The sequence below is a fragment of the Neodiprion virginianus genome, chromosome 4 (assembly GCF_021901495.1).
Source record: "Neodiprion virginianus isolate iyNeoVirg1 chromosome 4, iyNeoVirg1.1, whole genome shotgun sequence".
Lineage (NCBI taxonomy): Eukaryota > Metazoa > Arthropoda > Insecta > Hymenoptera > Diprionidae > Neodiprion > Neodiprion virginianus.
In genome coordinates this window covers 7,715,944-7,732,992 of record NC_060880.1, presented here as the reverse complement: position 1 = coordinate 7,732,992, position 17,049 = coordinate 7,715,944, and the positions used below count along the sequence as shown (strand labels likewise).

The following is a 17,049-nucleotide window of genomic DNA, read 5'->3' as shown; positions in this document are numbered from 1 at the left end:
TTTCACCAGGTAGTGAACCTGGAGCCCAGGAACCACGGTGCGCTTGTCCTGGAAGTCGAGTTTCACTAGGTAGCGGACCCGGAGCGCAGGATCCAGGAGATAGAGAACCTGGTACTCGAAATCTGCGGAGCGCGATTCTCATACGTCTGCTGTACAGCGCGGTTGTTTCCAGACTGAGGAATTCGGCTAGCTGATTTCAGATCGATGACGTCAAGAGAGAAAAAATGTTGTGTGACGTTACTTTCTGAACATCCGAACATGCGAACATCCAAACTTTGGTTTCGAACTTTAAAACTATGTACGATGTATGATGTATGATGTACAATGATATGATATGATGTATAATGATTTTAGTGTTTACATTTCAGACAAGAAATACGCACTTTATCTCCCCTGCCGATTCCAGACTCAAGTGGCTTGGCCCTTCGATGGTCAGCCGTTGACTAAAGATGTATTCTTCAGTTAACGGGTCAGCTAATAACGCTGCCGTTCTGCGACAGTTGAATGATACAAATTTTTGCTCGTACTTTTTAAATGTGTGTTAAAATCCACTCGAAGTTTTAAGAAGCTTTGTTCTTTCTCAAAAACAAATCGCCAACAATCACCTTTTCAGGACTTTCAATTAGGACACTCCGTACAATACTGTCATGTATATGGAGCATCCATTTCTTCTGAATCCAAATTAGCGCATTCGTGATGTATTACCGTGACTCTGAATTTTTTTCATACGAACACTGTTCGAAAACAATTCTGCTTCTGTACTCAACATAGATACTTCACTTGCGACTAGCTAAAACAAAGTTTCGATTCTATGCCTAAAAAAATTCAAGATCGAGAGAGCCAATGAAAATTCTTTGGAATAATTAGGAATATTGAAGTTGTGGAATACATCGAGCACGTGTCGAATAGAATCCGAGTTTTCATTGTTTTGTGTACCGTCAGGTTTCAGTGATGTCTACTTTCGCCTGAGTGCGTCGAGTGCCCATTTTATTAATCTTTTCGCTGATTTTTGGCAAATGCGGTGGTGTGGAAACGAGTAAAAGTGAACTTATTTTCACTGGTCCAATACTAACATATTGTATTTTTTCAAATGACAATTGTATTCTCGCATAAATTTAACTCATTTTCAATAAAACTTATGCTTCGATAATGTGTAACGCCTGTGAAATCGTAATACCTTCGGGTTTCTCTAATTTAGTCAGAGTGAATTCCACGTAAATGCATTTTTCTTCTTGATAAATTTCGTTTCATAATTAAAGTCAGCAAGGTGCACATACCTTTGGCAATTCAAACATCTTTCTTCCCGCTTGACCTTTCGCAGTCGGCACAAGTTGTCACAATAAAACAGGATATTTGCATACCAAATGGGCACGTCTCCCGTGAAAAACGATAAAGAACAAAAAAAAAAAAAAAAAACGATGTTCATTCAAAACCAGCTACTAGAAACGACAAAAAGAACGATGTTCAAATTTTGTACATTCGAGGTACGGGTGATCCGTCTAAAATACCTATTGTACAAGATGGAATACAGTAAGAAATAAACTCCCATCTTCGCTTTTAAATCTTTATTGTAGAAAATTATTTAAAAATTTCTATGACAAATTTGTATATTCGCTTGGTTTCTAGATTAATTAACGGAATCTATTGTTAAATGCTTTTTCAAAAAATCATTACATTCATATACATAAATAGAACAAGCATGAAAAGAAAAATAAGAATAATTCAGGGGGAATAACGGCTGATCCCCGCATCGCCGCCACCCCTAGGCCAGGGCCTTGTTGATCTGGGCGTAAATACGGGCCTGACTAAAATATCCATCAATATTCAACACGAATCACCGCTTGACACGTGTGATGTCCACCATTTTGCTCGACAAAGTATCGTATACGGAGTTTAGATTTGTATTGCAAAATATCGTACTTATGGTTTTTTGACAGTGACTTGTTATTCTATATTTTGGTTAATGAAAAGCATATTATATATTTCTCACTTGCTTGCCTGTTAAACTATAATAAAATATCATAGAAATACATATATTCCATAGGTATGCCACTTCAGTTGAGACAGTCGAATGTACGTACCAAGTTTCAAGTTTTCTCGAGGAATTCTTATTTCTTATCTTCAGATAATAACTTGGCTTGATCATCGATGTTCAACTTGGGGTCTCGGCATTCGACCGTCTTTTTCACAAAATAAACTGATCCTGCCTTGAGCAGCTTCTTACTCCAAAGCTATGAAACATGCACAAGATTAATATTTCTCCACGGAACAGCGGTTTCATTCATTCTTTTGATACTCACTCTCTTACGGTTCGCTTTAAGTCCCATGCAAGCAATGATTATGACAATAATTATGACAAGCCCGCAGATCAACCCAAGATGAATTATGTGACTTCGTCCTGAAAATACTACAATTGTTATAGGTCGAAATAATTGTCGAAGATTGAATACATCATATTCGTAATAGGTATTGCATAAGTTTACCTTCATTCACTACAATATCCACGGATCTTTCATCGCTGCCAAAACGATTCACAACTCGACACGTGTATCGTCCACTATCTTGCTCGAGAAGGTATCGCATCTGGAGCTCAGATTTGTCTTGCGAAATTTTGTACCCATTGTGTTTCGGCAGTGACTTGTTATCCTACATTTTGGCAGAAAAAAGCACACATTTCTCGTGGTAGTTGACAAAGACATTCCTAATACTTCCGTAATGTTATAGTACACATATTCATTAATATTTTGCAAGACTTCGACGAAGATAATATCAACAAGTTTAAAATGCACTGTGCATTACGTTACCTTCAACCAGGTGATTTCTGGTTTTGGCATTCCGTCAGCTAAGCATATGAGAATTACGTCGTCTTTTCGTTTTTTGCCAGTGTCAATTACTGACTGAGAAGTGTTCATATTCCATTCGTATATTTTTGGTTTACGCCCAGCTGAAACAGTCAAAAAACAGAAGCAATTCATTTAAGTTGATTCGAGTATAAATTCTTTTCAAGCCATGATCAAAGTAATTTTACATACCCGCCACCGACAAGTTATATGCCTGGGGCTTGAAGCCCTTACTCTTGTTGAGAACATCACAAATGTAAATCCCATCGTCCAATCGAGTCACTCTGCTTATTTGAAGTATTGAAAGATGCGTAAATTTTGTTTTCTTTTTCAAAACTCTCATTCTTCCTGTTTCAAGATCTACAAAAATATATTTATGTACTTCACGGATTCATGTTGATATTCGTACTGTTACTGACTTCATTCGAAGAAGCAGGCTTGACTAAATATTATGATGAAAAATCAAACAAAGTCATATTTACCCGAACGATTAACGTTCCATTTAAGAATCTCATCGCTACTAAAATTAAGATAACTTGAAATACCACACGTGATATTGATGCTATCACCTTCCGCGACAGATTCAAGAGGCATTATAGCGAACGACGCGTTGACGTCTGAAACAACCACAAATTGATGAAATTATTTTGTTTTTTGATAATAGTATACTTTGGTACTTCATCATCTAATTTCCTGGCCAAATTGAATGGAGTAACGTACCAAGGCAGACGTTTCTACTTCCGCATTTGGCTGCAGGTCTCACATACATTATTCGAAATCTTGCATAAGTCTGTTGTCAGATGGCAAAAAGTCACTGTCAGCGAAGATTCTGTATTTCACAAATTTTTGCAACCGAAGACAAAGCTTCTAGGGTAGATATATGTCAACAGGGGCATGAAACTCGAGGGGAGCAGTAATTGGAGTGTGTGAAAGTTTCATATAACAGTGAATTTGCAAGCTATGGGATTACTCGAGTCCCGAACGATACCAAGACTGGAATATCCATGGATGGCAAGGCACCAAGAATTACACACAGGAAAGGCTTATTGTAAATGTAATAACCAACAATTCAACTCTGGAAATGTGGAGTAAATTGATGTCAGTCTACGAGTGGAAATCGGCAACAACCCTACACCTTGAGCAAACGAAATTCTTCTCTCTAAAATGCGAAGGTCATCAGGTATCCGTCTTTTCCGGGAAACTGGAAAAAATATGGTGAAAAATAGCTCAGCTGGAAGAAGTAGTTTCAGAGCGGATGATCATAACAAAGGTGTTAACGTCGCTGTTGGGAAAATTTTTCGTTGCGGTGTGGGAATCTGTACCACTCCAGAGTCAGAGCATCAGGGTCATCACATAAGTAAGTTTAGAACCAGAATACGAAGAGAGTAACCAAGAAGACGACAAATTTGATCACCGATCAGGGAACAGCGTCTTCGAGGAGTGCCACGAAGTGTTTAGTGAAAGTAATGATTCAAGTGAGTCTCAAGTAGATTTGAATACTACGACAATTGGTGAGCCGGAAAAACGTAAAATCACAAAACCTAAAAGGTATACCGATTACGAAACAAGCTTCGTAAGTGTACTAAATGAACCAATGACATGTGGATAAGCAAATCAAAGCATCCACTCCGAAAAGTGGAAAGAAACAATGAACACTAAATTGAGTGCATTATGTAAAAACAAAACTTGGACTGTAGTACCTACTCCAATAAACAAAAAAAAAAACCAAATAATAGATAGTAGAGGAGTATGCATCGGTTGCAGAAATAACAACCATTAGAATCATAATAGCTATAGGAAATAGATTAAGTTTACCAATGTATCACATGGATGCTAAAAGCGTTTTTCTATATGGCGAGATAAATGAAAAAGTATATATATGCCCATTTATATTGAGAACAAACATAACATTCTTTGTAAATTAAACAAATTTATTTATGGTTCGAAGAAATCTCCAAAATATTGGAATTCCAAGTTTGACAAAATAATAACAAAAAGAGGTTTTATTCGTTCTCAAAATGATTTTTGCTTTTATACAAAATGTAATTCTGTCTCAAAAACATATCTGCTATTGTTTGCAGATTGACATTCTCGTTGTTGTCACAAGAAATGAAGAAATCTGTGAGTTGAAAACATACTTGAGAAATATATCTGAGACAAGTGATCTAGGTCTGGTATCGAACTATTTAGGAATACGCGTTACACAAAACGTTCGAAAGGGAATTACTGAGTTGACGCGAGCAGTCTGTTTCAAACAAATTTTAAATAAATTTGGTATGCAGGATTCTAAATCCATGTCAACACCCATGGAAAATAAGTTTCAGATCATTAAACCAGATATAAGCTATCCGATACTAGAGACAAAATGTCGACAAATAATAGGCTGCGTTATGTACGCTGTACTGGCAATAAAACCATACTTATGCACTAGCGTAACGTATTTAAGCGGATACTAAAATTATGCCAATAATGGCTATGTACATGGCGCTAAAGCGAATACTCAGATATGTGAATAAAACTTTGCGATATAGTTGTGCAATTGCATAGTTGCTTGGTTATCTCGCAAGCAGCAAAGTGTTGGCTGATCGTCAATAGAAGCTGAGTGCATAGCTTCGAGTTCAGCAACAGTCGAAGCCTGCGGCTTTCGAGGAGGGTGTTATAATCTTATTGTATGTCAGGTCAGCAGATCAAACAGCTGGGCTATTTACGAAGCCACTACCAAAAGTAAAATTCGAAAAGTTCGTTAAGGATTTAAACCTACGCTGAAAAAATATTTGTGCAAATAAAATGAAATTCCTGTTAAATCATGTAAGTAGAAAGAGGGTTAAACTAAAAAGTTCTCAAGATTCAGGGGGCGCAAAGTAACTGTAACAGAAATATATACGTCTTATGTGAATGGAATTGGCTGGAAAGGAAAGTAAAAAGCTTTATTGAGGGGGCGTATTAAACTGTTAGTACGCAATAAAGCTTGAAGAAAGTCGCAACTTCTCGCTTTGCAATTTTGACTTATCATCCATGATCGATACATCGTACTTCGGATATAACTTTGAATTTCCGCTACTTGATTTCCTTCTTCTTCCCTCTCAAACCTCGCGTGAGAGCAGTCGTGTAAAAATTAAACATGTTTTTCAGGTGAAGCTGCAAATAAGACGTGAATATAAAAAAAAAAATCTGTCGTTCACTGTACCAAACTTCAAATCCATTTTTTGTAACAATATGTTTGTTTCCCTAGACTGTTCTGAGGTATCTATACCATCTTTTGTTAGAAATGCCAGATTCCAATAATATTCAATTCGAAGCGTTTCAAATCTTGGAAATCAGTTAGTCGAATGATTCTCGAGAGAATCATGATACTATCAGTCTATGTTCAATAACCAGAGTAGATTCTGCGATACATATAATGTAAGGAACATACCAGAAACGGAGATTAATTTGGTATCTTCAACACAGCTAATATAGTTGCAGCTTCTGCATGTCAGATGTCCTGTGTCGTTAACCTTTATGTTCAAATGCGACACCGAAGTCACCGGATCGTGGTTTGCAAATTCCCCAAAATCCTAAGTGGTAAATACGTATTTAAGTATTGCGTACGTCAAACGCAGTGGAATAAGTATTCGTAGGGCTATTAGTGAGTATACATGAATCTCGAGGAAATCTGAAATCAACCAGAAAGATTTATAAGTACTTACCAAAAGAGATGCAGACCTATTTCCATTCAGTGATGGATAGTTAGGCAATTCCATATAACTCCACGTCACGTTTGCCAACGGATGACTGACCGTCATGCAGAGAAAATTTGTCGACTGGCCCGGTGCAACGTATGTCAAGGATGGAATAATTTTGGGAACCGGCGGGGCTAAGAAGTATGAGAAGTAATTAGTACAGCGATGACGTGAACAAACATACTCAATTGTACGATTGGAAATGTACGATAGAAAATATCTTACCATCAATTGTCAAGTGAAGATTTATTTCACTCGTGTCATGTTTCGTTCTCACGCGAATGACATATTCGCCGTTATCGTACACGTCCGATTTATGTATTTCGAAAAGGTGGTTTAGCCTTCCGTCGATCCGGAAGGTGTCGCTGACCGAGTATTTGCTGCTATTCTTGAAATCGATTTCCGTGGTTTTTTCACCAATATTCTTGTACCTGCATAAAACCAACGTAACGTTTTCCGCTTTAGAGTGACAACATTTAAACTGTGAAATGATCCTTTACTATCTCTGCAAAGATGTCATGCAGCCCTACGGGAAACGGTGTCCATACGAATACGAGCCGTGGCCACTGCTGTGTTCTACATACCGCATACCGGGACAATCTCTTGAAGCTTGAAAATCAACCGCGCATGCGCCAAGTAATTCAATCTCATTGGTCGGCGAAATCTTCCCGCAGCGATATTTTTGTCTGCGATGCACGCGAGCCAACATACGCAAAATGTGTACATTTGAATTTTCAAAGAGCATAAGCATCAAATTCCGACCGTTCTTTGAAGAATCGACTTTCCGACCCAATAACAAATACTTCCCAAACCTTTCCGAGTCACTACCTCAATTATTTGAGATTCTAACCTCGAAAATTCGTATCAACTGCATCCCCGTCTGAAATAGTTTGACAGCTAAAACTCGGGATCGCCAGCCTGCATGAACAGCCGATGAAACTCGCGCATGCGCAGTTCATTTTCATCAATTGATATTAAACGAGGAACGTGTTTATGTATTTTTTTTTTTTTAGAATTTGCGTTCATGCAGGTCGTAGTAAAAAATCCATCCAAATATTTATACCAATAAAAAAAGGGTTTCCTTACAATGAAGGGAAATAGATGTACATGTCCGAGGGGAAATTTTATTAGCTTTAAAATTAGCGACATCTGGGACCTGTGCGCTAAGCAAGTCCAGAGATATGAGTGCTCAGCCGTTTGTTTTTTTTACAAATTTCCGTTCAAGTGTAACTCCAAAAATACTGACACTAAAATTTAAGAAAATTGGAGGAAATCTTTCGGTGGCAACACATTCACTAACTCTTGTGAAATTTAGAAATATCGATGGGAATGTTTTCCCCACATGTGTGCACTGTGACGTGGAATAACTATCCTTATTATTTTTTATTTACTCACACAATATAATTTTACAAGAACTACAATTTTTCTGATCGATTGTCTCGACTTATTAGAGAAAGCAAATACGGAACTGTTCAATTATATAGAATGAACGCTCACCAGTGCAGCGAGTATTCGGGATATGCGTCAATCTTAATATTCCATCTGGAAGTCTTTCCCTCTTTTCCTACAATCGATCGATAATCGTCACCTTCAACCATCCTTACGTCGACAAAAAAGTGGTTCGGATCTGCGATTGAAAAATTAGGCATGCATTAATGCATTATTCTGTAGAATATGTAAACGATCTCTTCTGTGCAGACCGATCGAAACACTACATCATACCTAAAGACCTGACAATACGATTTCGGTCTCACTTTGTAGTATGTACAGCCAGCGTTGACGATTGTGATGCTTACCCCAAAACTTAATATCACACGTGTCTGCTGCTTCACCATCATCGGAAAATTTTTGTACGAAACAAGTGTAGCTACCGCCATCATTTTCCGTCACATTCTTAATTGTCAGCATGGAAATATAAGATGTATACATAGGATCAGCTGCATACGTTGTGGTCTCGGTTATCATTAGCCGCTGATGCTGGAATGTCATTGTTATCACATTTTTCTGATCAGCACACTGAATAAATCTATGCAACAATTATGTGCATGTACAGCTAGACTTGAAATTAAATGGAGTGCCATTATCACGAAGATATATTTCTCTTTATAGATATTGTGTCAGCGGCGTACAATATTAGGTAGTATAATTCGTATTGTTCCTCAGTTACAATAAACGTTGAATTCTTCCACTGAATAAATATACGGCCGGAATTTTACAAATATGCATGGGGTTCATTACTGTAACAGCGTTGTTGAGTACTTACATGGACTGATTCTGGGGCTTTCCATTGAAGTATAAGATTTTGAGAATAAGGTCCGGTGATTGTGCAATTTATATTTTGATCCCTTCCCCACACCATGTGGTGTAACGCGATTTTATCAATCTCTGGTTTGGGCATCGGAAAATCATCTGCATACGACAAAAAATTATTGTTGCAACAACCAACCACTTGCAGTAACCTAACTTGTTTACTCCTTAAATACTATGGTCCAAATTATACGAATACAATTTGATCGTAAATGAGTGTGAGATAAAGAATGTTTGAAATGCTTTATTAGAAATACCGTTAATATATTTCAGTACAACATCTCCACGTAATGAGGTCTGAGACAATAAAAAGTTTGGCTTACCTTCCTCATCGGCGAGACGATACGAAACTGACTTCATATCACGTAATGCCCTGGGTTCGTTGATTACGGAACAATTAATTTCCTGATTAACCAGGTAATTTAGATCTCCCGTCGCAATGAACCCGATTTTTGGATCGAAGCGTCCCGTCAAGTTCTTCGAATTTGATACAAATTTTTAAAAATTGTTACGCTGATATTATTAATTTGTAATTTCAAATTTTCAAAAGATTGATACCGCCTATTTTATGTCAAATTGACTGTTAGTTTCCTAGGTTTACGTTGAGAAAAGTGATATCGCAAGCCTTGTTACTCAAAATGGTGTAAAATTTAACGGTTTGTGTAGTTCATAACACCATTTTTCATAGTCAAGTCAACTATTTTCTGGCGTCAATGTTGTTAATTTTGCTTGCATACAAGGAAAATATATCCTATCGCTGTACTAAAATATGGTTATTTTTATTAGGGATCTCTTTGAGTGCGACTATGAAAATTGCACCATTGATTTTGAGTGCACATTCACTTACTTCGTTGCGTGTATGAGCCATCACAATCCAATGAGGTGACGTTGTCCGACATGGAAAGACTACTGGGCCTCTTGTCGTTACTGGTAACTCTCTGCCCGTGGCCATTTGGGCAAACGGTTCCGTAGCTAGAATAAATAGGGTAAATTTAACAGTTTTTTATCGATGGAAGAAGGTTGATTTATGTAAAAAAATAGAACTTGTTCTAAATAAATGTTTAAAAATGGAGAAATAACACAGAAAAATTGAAAAGTGAGAAGTAATAAATTTTTTATGAAAATCAGCGTCGCCAACACAATCACTACAGAAATCAAGTTGATATTTATCACAAGTCGTTTGATTGGAAGATGGACACGTTTCTAACGTTTTTTTTTTTCTTTTGCCATCCTAACGGGTATAAAACACACGTCTCTGCCTTTTCTGTAAGCATTGTCTCGTGACGATTTGTTTCATTACAATTTATACGTACGTTGAAGGAACTATCGACTTTTTTAATCTCACGAGCAAATCGTCAATTTCAATATAAATCATAAGTACGTTCAACTGAAAGAACATTCGTTCTCGTACCGAATAAATAAATAAATTAAGGATGTATAATTGTAAAAAAATAAGATGTGAGTATAAATTATTTGAAAAGAAAATCATTCATTCATCCATCCATTGATTCCCACTCGTCGTTGAATATTACACTGCGATATGTGTATTTCAGATTACAGCTGGTCGTACTGATTTCCAAACAATACATGTAAGAATTGAATACGTTAATCTTTTTGTACAGTTTTACTTGTTTCATCAACTAGGCGCGAAAAAAATGTAATATTTAAACGGAAAAAATCTTGCTTACAATTTACGTAGATATGAATCCAAGCGATGTCTTCGTCAGGGTGTTCGATAGTTTGGTCGGTGTTACGGATTACGATACCCTCCTCCGCACAAGCATACCATCTCGTATCGCTTTTAGTTGCATTATGGCAAACGAAGGAGGCGTTATTCGGACCGTAATTTATATTATGATTGCACGAATCTTCATCCTGTAAGGTCTAAAGGTAAGAGTAAAGGTATTAGTGGCAGATAGATACTTGTAGTTTTTCCACAGCGTTATCGAAATATCAGCGCGCGTATAGGCAAGTTGGTTAGAATTGATACTTGCCGATGGAACGTCCATTACTGAAAAATGGAGCTTGCCGTCACCCTCACAGAATATTCTCAGCTCATTTCCTTCTTGGATCATGCCATCTTTCGCGTTGGAACTTATCGTTGGTTTTCGTGCTGCAACGCCTACATGAGTACACGTAGATACGGAATGATTAGATTTATGGTAAGCATACCAATTCTATTGGTAAAAGAGGTAACATTCACAGGACCGACGTGTATTACCGACATTTCTACATGTAAGTATCATCAAAAGTGTTCTCTATTCAAATTACTGATATTGCGATTTGCAAACTATGTTTGTTCCAGTACGGAGGAAACGTTGCCATCTTAAAAAAAATATCATGCCAGAATGTCCAGTGGATGTTTCATTGGTTTTTTCTTCAACCAGCAAGGTTAAACTACATGTCGCAGCTTTGATGAGGTAGTCGACACGTAGTTTGCAATACGTCTTATCACTCATAAATGTACAGGAAGGAAGTAGACGGTGGTTTCCTGGCAGCAGCATGTGAGGAAATTTTAAGTGGTCAATCAACTGACAGTAAGCCCGAGTCATTCTGCGTCACATAATTATGGGTGATGATAAAAAGTTCTGTGGCGAACTTCAGACGTCAACTGCCACATCTAATAAAATTCCACTGTAAAAAAAGTAGTTCATTCGTCATGCAGTATGTTCATGTTTTTTTTAATTTCAGTATCTTCACCAATGATTGTAATTTCAGCATGTAGTTTTCATCCTCAAAAAGTTGAAATTTCCAAATTTCAGGCATTATAGATCAGTACGAAATAATACATCTGGATTGTTCAATACTAAAATAGTTTCAAATTATTAGGCTTTTTGTAGAAAATGAAGAAATATCAGTTAAGCTCGGTTGGGCGAATATTTTTTTTCATCAAACTGGCGATTTATTTTGATGAAAAGGTTTCAATAAAATACTACGTCGAAATTTTTAGATTTCTTAAACGCTGAGACATATATGTATACACTAAATTACATCGCTTCCAAAGGCTAGCGGATAAATGATTCATAAGTCTGTCTCAAAATCTCGAAAGAAAACGTAATCATTTAAACTAAACAATACATAATCGGCAAGAAAATGAAGTATTTTATTGTTTTTCCTGACTGTCCACACAAGACCTGCGGATCGAAAATTTACATGACACCAAAAAGATAACATTCATATTCCCAATATCATGGCATATTGAAGAATAAGTGAAAGAGATATTCTAGAAGTAGTTGAGCAACGTTAAAATAGTTCCGATTTTAACTTTTCCGTGCAATCTCACGTTGATATCTGAAAACGGTTGATAAAATATCCATCACATCTCTGAGCGTATGCAAAGAATGTAAAAGCGCTCAGATTGGATAAACTTTCTTCAGAATTTGTCAGTTTCCAATCTAATATATCGTAATTTTATTTGAAAATATGTCAGACATTTTCTCCCACCTGCAGAGTAGTCGATCTAGCACGATGACCAAAAATATGTACAGTAGCGCTCAAAAGTATTTTGATAATATGAAATTCGTTATTACTTTAACCAATCGTTTTTCTTACTTTTATTTATTTTAACTTTATTTTCGAGTAATGGAGAGTTAATTTTTAAAAATTATTTAGAACATCGAATTTGTTTCAACAAATAATATTATTGATTTTTGTAGTTTATTCTTGCATGTAATTAACTCAATTAATATCTTTGTCAAAATACTTTTGAGCGCTACTGTAACTACGTACTTTACAGTTTCCTCCGTACGGTACGTAACAGAAAACCAAAAGACAAGAGTAACAAAAATGTCTTTCAGCATATGCAGTGTGGTTCGCAATCTTACCTTCACGCAGTCCTGAGACGATGAAAACAACCAAGAACGTCAAAGTGATGCGATCCATGTTGTGCCAATGATTTTGTTTCACAGGATCAGGTACAAAATCGAAATTGATTTCTCTTCTGGCAAAACAGTCTGGTAACAGTGCGATTTCGATTTAACCCCGAAGAAATCACAACGCACGCTTATACCACAAGTTGTCATGGCTTAATGATTCTGATACAAAATGCTCGTCATATTATATAACAAGAAACGGATGAAACTTATCTCATTAAAACTCTCCGATGCGATAAGTATTTTGTTCAATTATCCTCATTCCCCCTCTCTCTCTCATTGAGAAATCGAGGGGACAAACAATCTTGTTCACATTGCGACAATTCAATATTTGTCTGTGAGTACACATACTGATCGTCAGTTTCACGATTTATTTATCACAGATGAATTTATTCATCATCGCGTTCTCAATCCACAAGCAATTGCCCGTTTAGGATTTTCGTTCATTGTATGTTCAGAAGAATGTAACAAACATATTACCTACCCTTTTATGGTTTAGTAATGCTCAAAAAACTGTTCTGACTCTGTCGTAACGGTTGTGGTCTTGTGGGACTTCTACAAAATCAGGAAACAGCGGGTTCGCATGTGATTGTGAGTCATAGCCTATGAGCAGTGATTGCTAAGCTGCAGAAAGTAGAAAAATTACATTCCTTGTGGCGTTTTATTTCATATTTCTTACTACATTTCGGCATCAGCACCGTACCGTGAGAGCACTACATTTACATTCGAGATTTCTTTATTCTTTCGCAAAAAAATAAGACCTCCACGTACGTGCATTATTGTACATAGTGCATCTACTCTTACGATTAAAACATCTTGCTGACATATAGCGGTGTTTTTTTCGTTTCTTTCGGGAGTCTTCAACTGGATAACGTAGGCGAAGGATTTGAAATTCGGTAAATACTGCTTTTTCAATTTGCTTTTAATGTTGCTTAGGGTGAGTTTCAAAACTTGAGTAATCTGAAATAGAAATAATGAAGAAATATACTTGTGGTATGATTGTGAAAGTGTAGAATGACAGGATTTTTCTTCGAAATAATGAAAACTAGCTTTAAAACACTCGCTCGCTGAAGCTCACTCAGGGTCGGATGCCTAGTGTAACTGGTTTTTGTGCTCGTGCAGTAGCTTATAGTCCGGGAGTTAACGACAGAAATTTCCGGGTCATTTCCGCAAGCTTCATTTTTTTTGTATGAGTTATGTTTGTAACAAATAATAATAATCTGAACGTCTGCCGGCGCACCCCCGCGACAGGGGGTTACAGAAGGGTTACAATTGCAGCAAAAAATCGACAAAAAAAGTTTATAGCCGCATACGCGAAACTGATTTTACGTATCAGTTGAAACATAAGAAGCTTAGAAATTATCGTCTGCCACCTAAATTCCGCAACAAAATTCGTCTGCCACCCACACAAGTAAGCGCAAAAAAAATAGTAGTAATATTACTAGTTGTCGGTGATTTACCATATGACATAGTTGAAGGAGAGACTGGGGCATGATGGACTTTCCAAAAAATTCTGGTATTTGTTTCACAGTATACGGAATGAACACTGTTTTTGTGCATGTGACGCAAACCGAATCTGCCGGTAAGATTTTTCCTATATAATCTTAGAAATCACGTTTACGCATGCATGTAAGTATAACGTATTGTGATTTTATGACAATAAATTTCGTCAAACAATCCCGCAGAACAATCAGCTAAGTGCTAAAAGATTTGAAACAAGCAATTTTAGATCTAATTGAACGACGTTATTGTCATGTATTCCTATTTATACTATGCCAACTATTTACCAATTGTAATTTGTTGATCCTGGTCATTCGTTTTTTTTTCGGATTCAAAATGTTATCTGAATCATGCATATTGGTTTGATAGTACAAAACATGACGTTTTCAATACTCACACTTGTAAACTTGAAAATTAGTCCGGAAGGTCAAAAGTTATCAGGTCAAGGACCTGGACAGCCAAAACTATGGGGCGCTTGTCCTGGAGGTCAAGCTCAAACCAGGTGGAGGAACCAGACAGCTCCAGCAATCTTGAAATTAATGCTCTTCCCTCGACTGACGAAGAGAATTAACGGGTCGTAGTACGTACGGTACATCTACGGTTGATAATATTTGACGAAGTTCGTTGAAAGGCTGGCCTGTTGGCAGGTGAACACAGAATGATTCTTAGAGGTACTAGAATTGAAAGAAACGTGAACTTATGTGATGAATGAACTACTTGTATACAGTAAAATTTAATCAAGTGTGTGCAGTTGACGTTTGAATCTCGTATTGAACTTTTCATATTCAGCCATAATGATGTGAGGTAGGAAGACTCAAGCTCACCGTCATTTCGTGAACCATTTAAAATTTCCCCGTTGACTGTTGACAGCAAACCGTCGTGGACTCCTCTTCTATACTCCCATGAGTTATCACTCATTTGTTTGAAAAATTCACAATTTTGAAACAAATAGAGAAGCAGAAATAATTCTTCCTGAATCTTATACTTAACACTGTGAACTTTCAAGAAAATATACAGTCATTGGTGTGGCCTTTGAAAAGTTCAATTTTTTTAAGACTTGAAAGTGAACAACATTTTACTGGACTAATGCATGCAATAAATATACAGAAACCTATATAGAAATTGAAATTTAACGTATATTCATTACGAAAAATACGAAGTACAGTGAAAATTTATATGAATTACGCACAAAGAAGAAAAAACAAGCACGGGAAATCGGTAAATTACATTGGTCGTGAGGAAACAGAAAAACGGTTACAGATACATCAAAATTACAACAAGTAAACCTGTTTTAGCATTAAAAATACCAAAAAATGATAAAAGACGCAAAAAAAATCATTCACTTACGTAAGAAAATACCACGGATGAGTGAACACTAGGGCTTGGATGGCATGGACACAATTAGCGTTGACTGAAGATTATACATCTGTAGCGAAATTTATAAAAGTATACATACTTTCTCCAATAACGTTAAGAATGTGTTTGGAAGCTTAATTTCTAAATCTTTGATTCAAGATAACATCATTCTATTAAATAAAGTTGGGCAATAACTCATACACATACGTATATGTAGTCTTTATTGGAGAACAGTATATCACGAGATAGATGAGATAGATGACTTCTCATCCAATATGTGCACAAAAATATAAAATTAATAAAATCAGCTCTTGGCTTTTTCAAAAATAAGAGGACGAAGAAGATAAAATGGTGTAAATAAATAATGAGTACGACGAGATATAAAAAATGGTATAACGGTGCATTATACCCTGAGATTTCTATACATTGGCCACTATAAACGAGCAGATCGATAAGCGAAGCTACATTCCGTAATGATGTATATCACTAGAACTACCGAAATTAGGACGAAGCTATTTCAACCAAAACCAGTGAAAAATTCATATCATATCGATGTAAACGTATTCTCTTATTAAATATTTTTAAAGACCAGTAATTTTGACTGGTGTGGTAGTTATAGTGATATTCGTGTTTTAGCTGCGGTTGCCTATTTTCTGGCGCTGAGTGGCTAGGGAGTTTCACAGAATCCTCCCGATACACGATTGTAGTAATACATTAGATTCGTTTTTTTTAAATTTTACTCGCTATGACGACGATTCATACGAATTTCTCAATACTTCATTTGAACTTTCGAAAATCTGCTTCAATTATTCAACTTGCTTCTCACGTCGATCCAGGCTTTTCTCTCTACCTCCAGTGCGAGTAGAATGCACGCTGTGACTACGGTTGCGACTATGACTGTTACTGCTTCGACTTCTGTTGCTGTGCTCGCTTCTTTCGGCGTTCATCTCGTTTCTGGTTCTACAGTCCAAAGCCAAGTTATCGGCCTCGAGAGTCGGGTGGCGTTTGCCGCATCGCCTTCGTCGGCTTCTCCTCCTCCTCCCCTTTTTGCCGCACTTTTCTTTCCGCCGCCTCCGGACACAGCCACGGGCGCATCGCCGTGTCTTCTTGCACTTCCGGTACTTGCGTCGCTTCCTTCCGCAGCTCTCAACCAGCCCTCCTTCACCCCCCATCGTCATTGGAACCCTACAGGCATCAGTGCTCAGGGTATAGTGGCCGTGTTGACGCGTCAGTATTCCGTACTCTACTCCTCGCTTCAGCGCCGCTTGCAGCTGTGTAGATTTTGGAAAAAATTGTGAAAATTTGGCGCTGTGGCATCTCGTTGCAAAAATACATTGCTCTAGCTGGATCATATTTAATTTTGAAAGACAACTTTCACCCTAGTTTTTGCAGTATATTGATCCCATGTAAAAAAACTAAAACCTCTGAGGCTTAGCACTACGATGTCTGTAC

At 37.1% G+C, this 17,049-nt stretch overlaps 1 protein-coding gene across 5 annotated transcripts; it reads right to left on the bottom strand.

Annotated features, from left to right (window-relative positions):
- Nucleotides 1-1,550: 1,550 nt before the first annotated feature.
- On the bottom strand, nucleotides 1,551-13,240 carry LOC124302585 (vascular endothelial growth factor receptor 1-like). Of its 5 annotated transcripts, none has more exons than XM_046758888.1 (18): nucleotides 13,226-13,240; nucleotides 12,694-12,822; nucleotides 10,864-10,991; nucleotides 10,558-10,744; nucleotides 9,717-9,841; nucleotides 9,193-9,346; nucleotides 8,826-8,971; nucleotides 8,359-8,539; nucleotides 8,060-8,189; nucleotides 6,788-6,993; nucleotides 6,530-6,696; nucleotides 6,256-6,397; nucleotides 3,323-3,457; nucleotides 3,033-3,200; nucleotides 2,805-2,944; nucleotides 2,484-2,646; nucleotides 2,301-2,407; nucleotides 1,551-2,231 (listed from the first exon to the last, which is right to left on the bottom strand). In XM_046758888.1, the coding sequence occupies exons 2-18, from the start codon at nucleotides 12,749-12,751 to the stop codon at nucleotides 2,109-2,111; spliced, it is 2,460 nt and encodes an 819-aa protein (XP_046614844.1). In that variant the 5' UTR covers nucleotides 12,752-12,822; nucleotides 13,226-13,240; the 3' UTR covers nucleotides 1,551-2,108. The 5 variants fall into 5 exon arrangements, with proteins under 5 accessions (XP_046614844.1, XP_046614845.1, XP_046614846.1 ...); XM_046758889.1 differs by lacking the exon at nucleotides 13,226-13,240 and having other exon boundaries at nucleotides 1,551-2,006; nucleotides 2,082-2,231; nucleotides 12,694-12,909; XM_046758890.1 differs by lacking the exon at nucleotides 13,226-13,240 and having other exon boundaries at nucleotides 1,551-1,949; nucleotides 2,082-2,231; nucleotides 12,694-12,909.
- Nucleotides 13,241-17,049: the final 3,809 nt, after the last annotated feature.

What these genes read in the sequence shown, in the direction of transcription:
- LOC124302585 (XM_046758888.1), bottom strand. Translation starts at nt 12,751, where the DNA reads ATGGATCGCATCACTTTGACGTTCTTGGTTGTTTTCATCGTCTCAGGA. An exon ending in AAGCCCCAGAATCAGTCCAT is followed by an intron (nt 8,540 to 8,825) that starts GTAAGTACTCAA and finishes ATGACATTCCAG; the next exon opens with CATCAGCGGCTAATGATAAC. An exon ending in TTAAAGCGAACCGTAAGAGA is followed by an intron (nt 2,232 to 2,300) that starts GTGAGTATCAAA and finishes CATGTTTCATAG; the next exon opens with CTTTGGAGTAAGAAGCTGCT.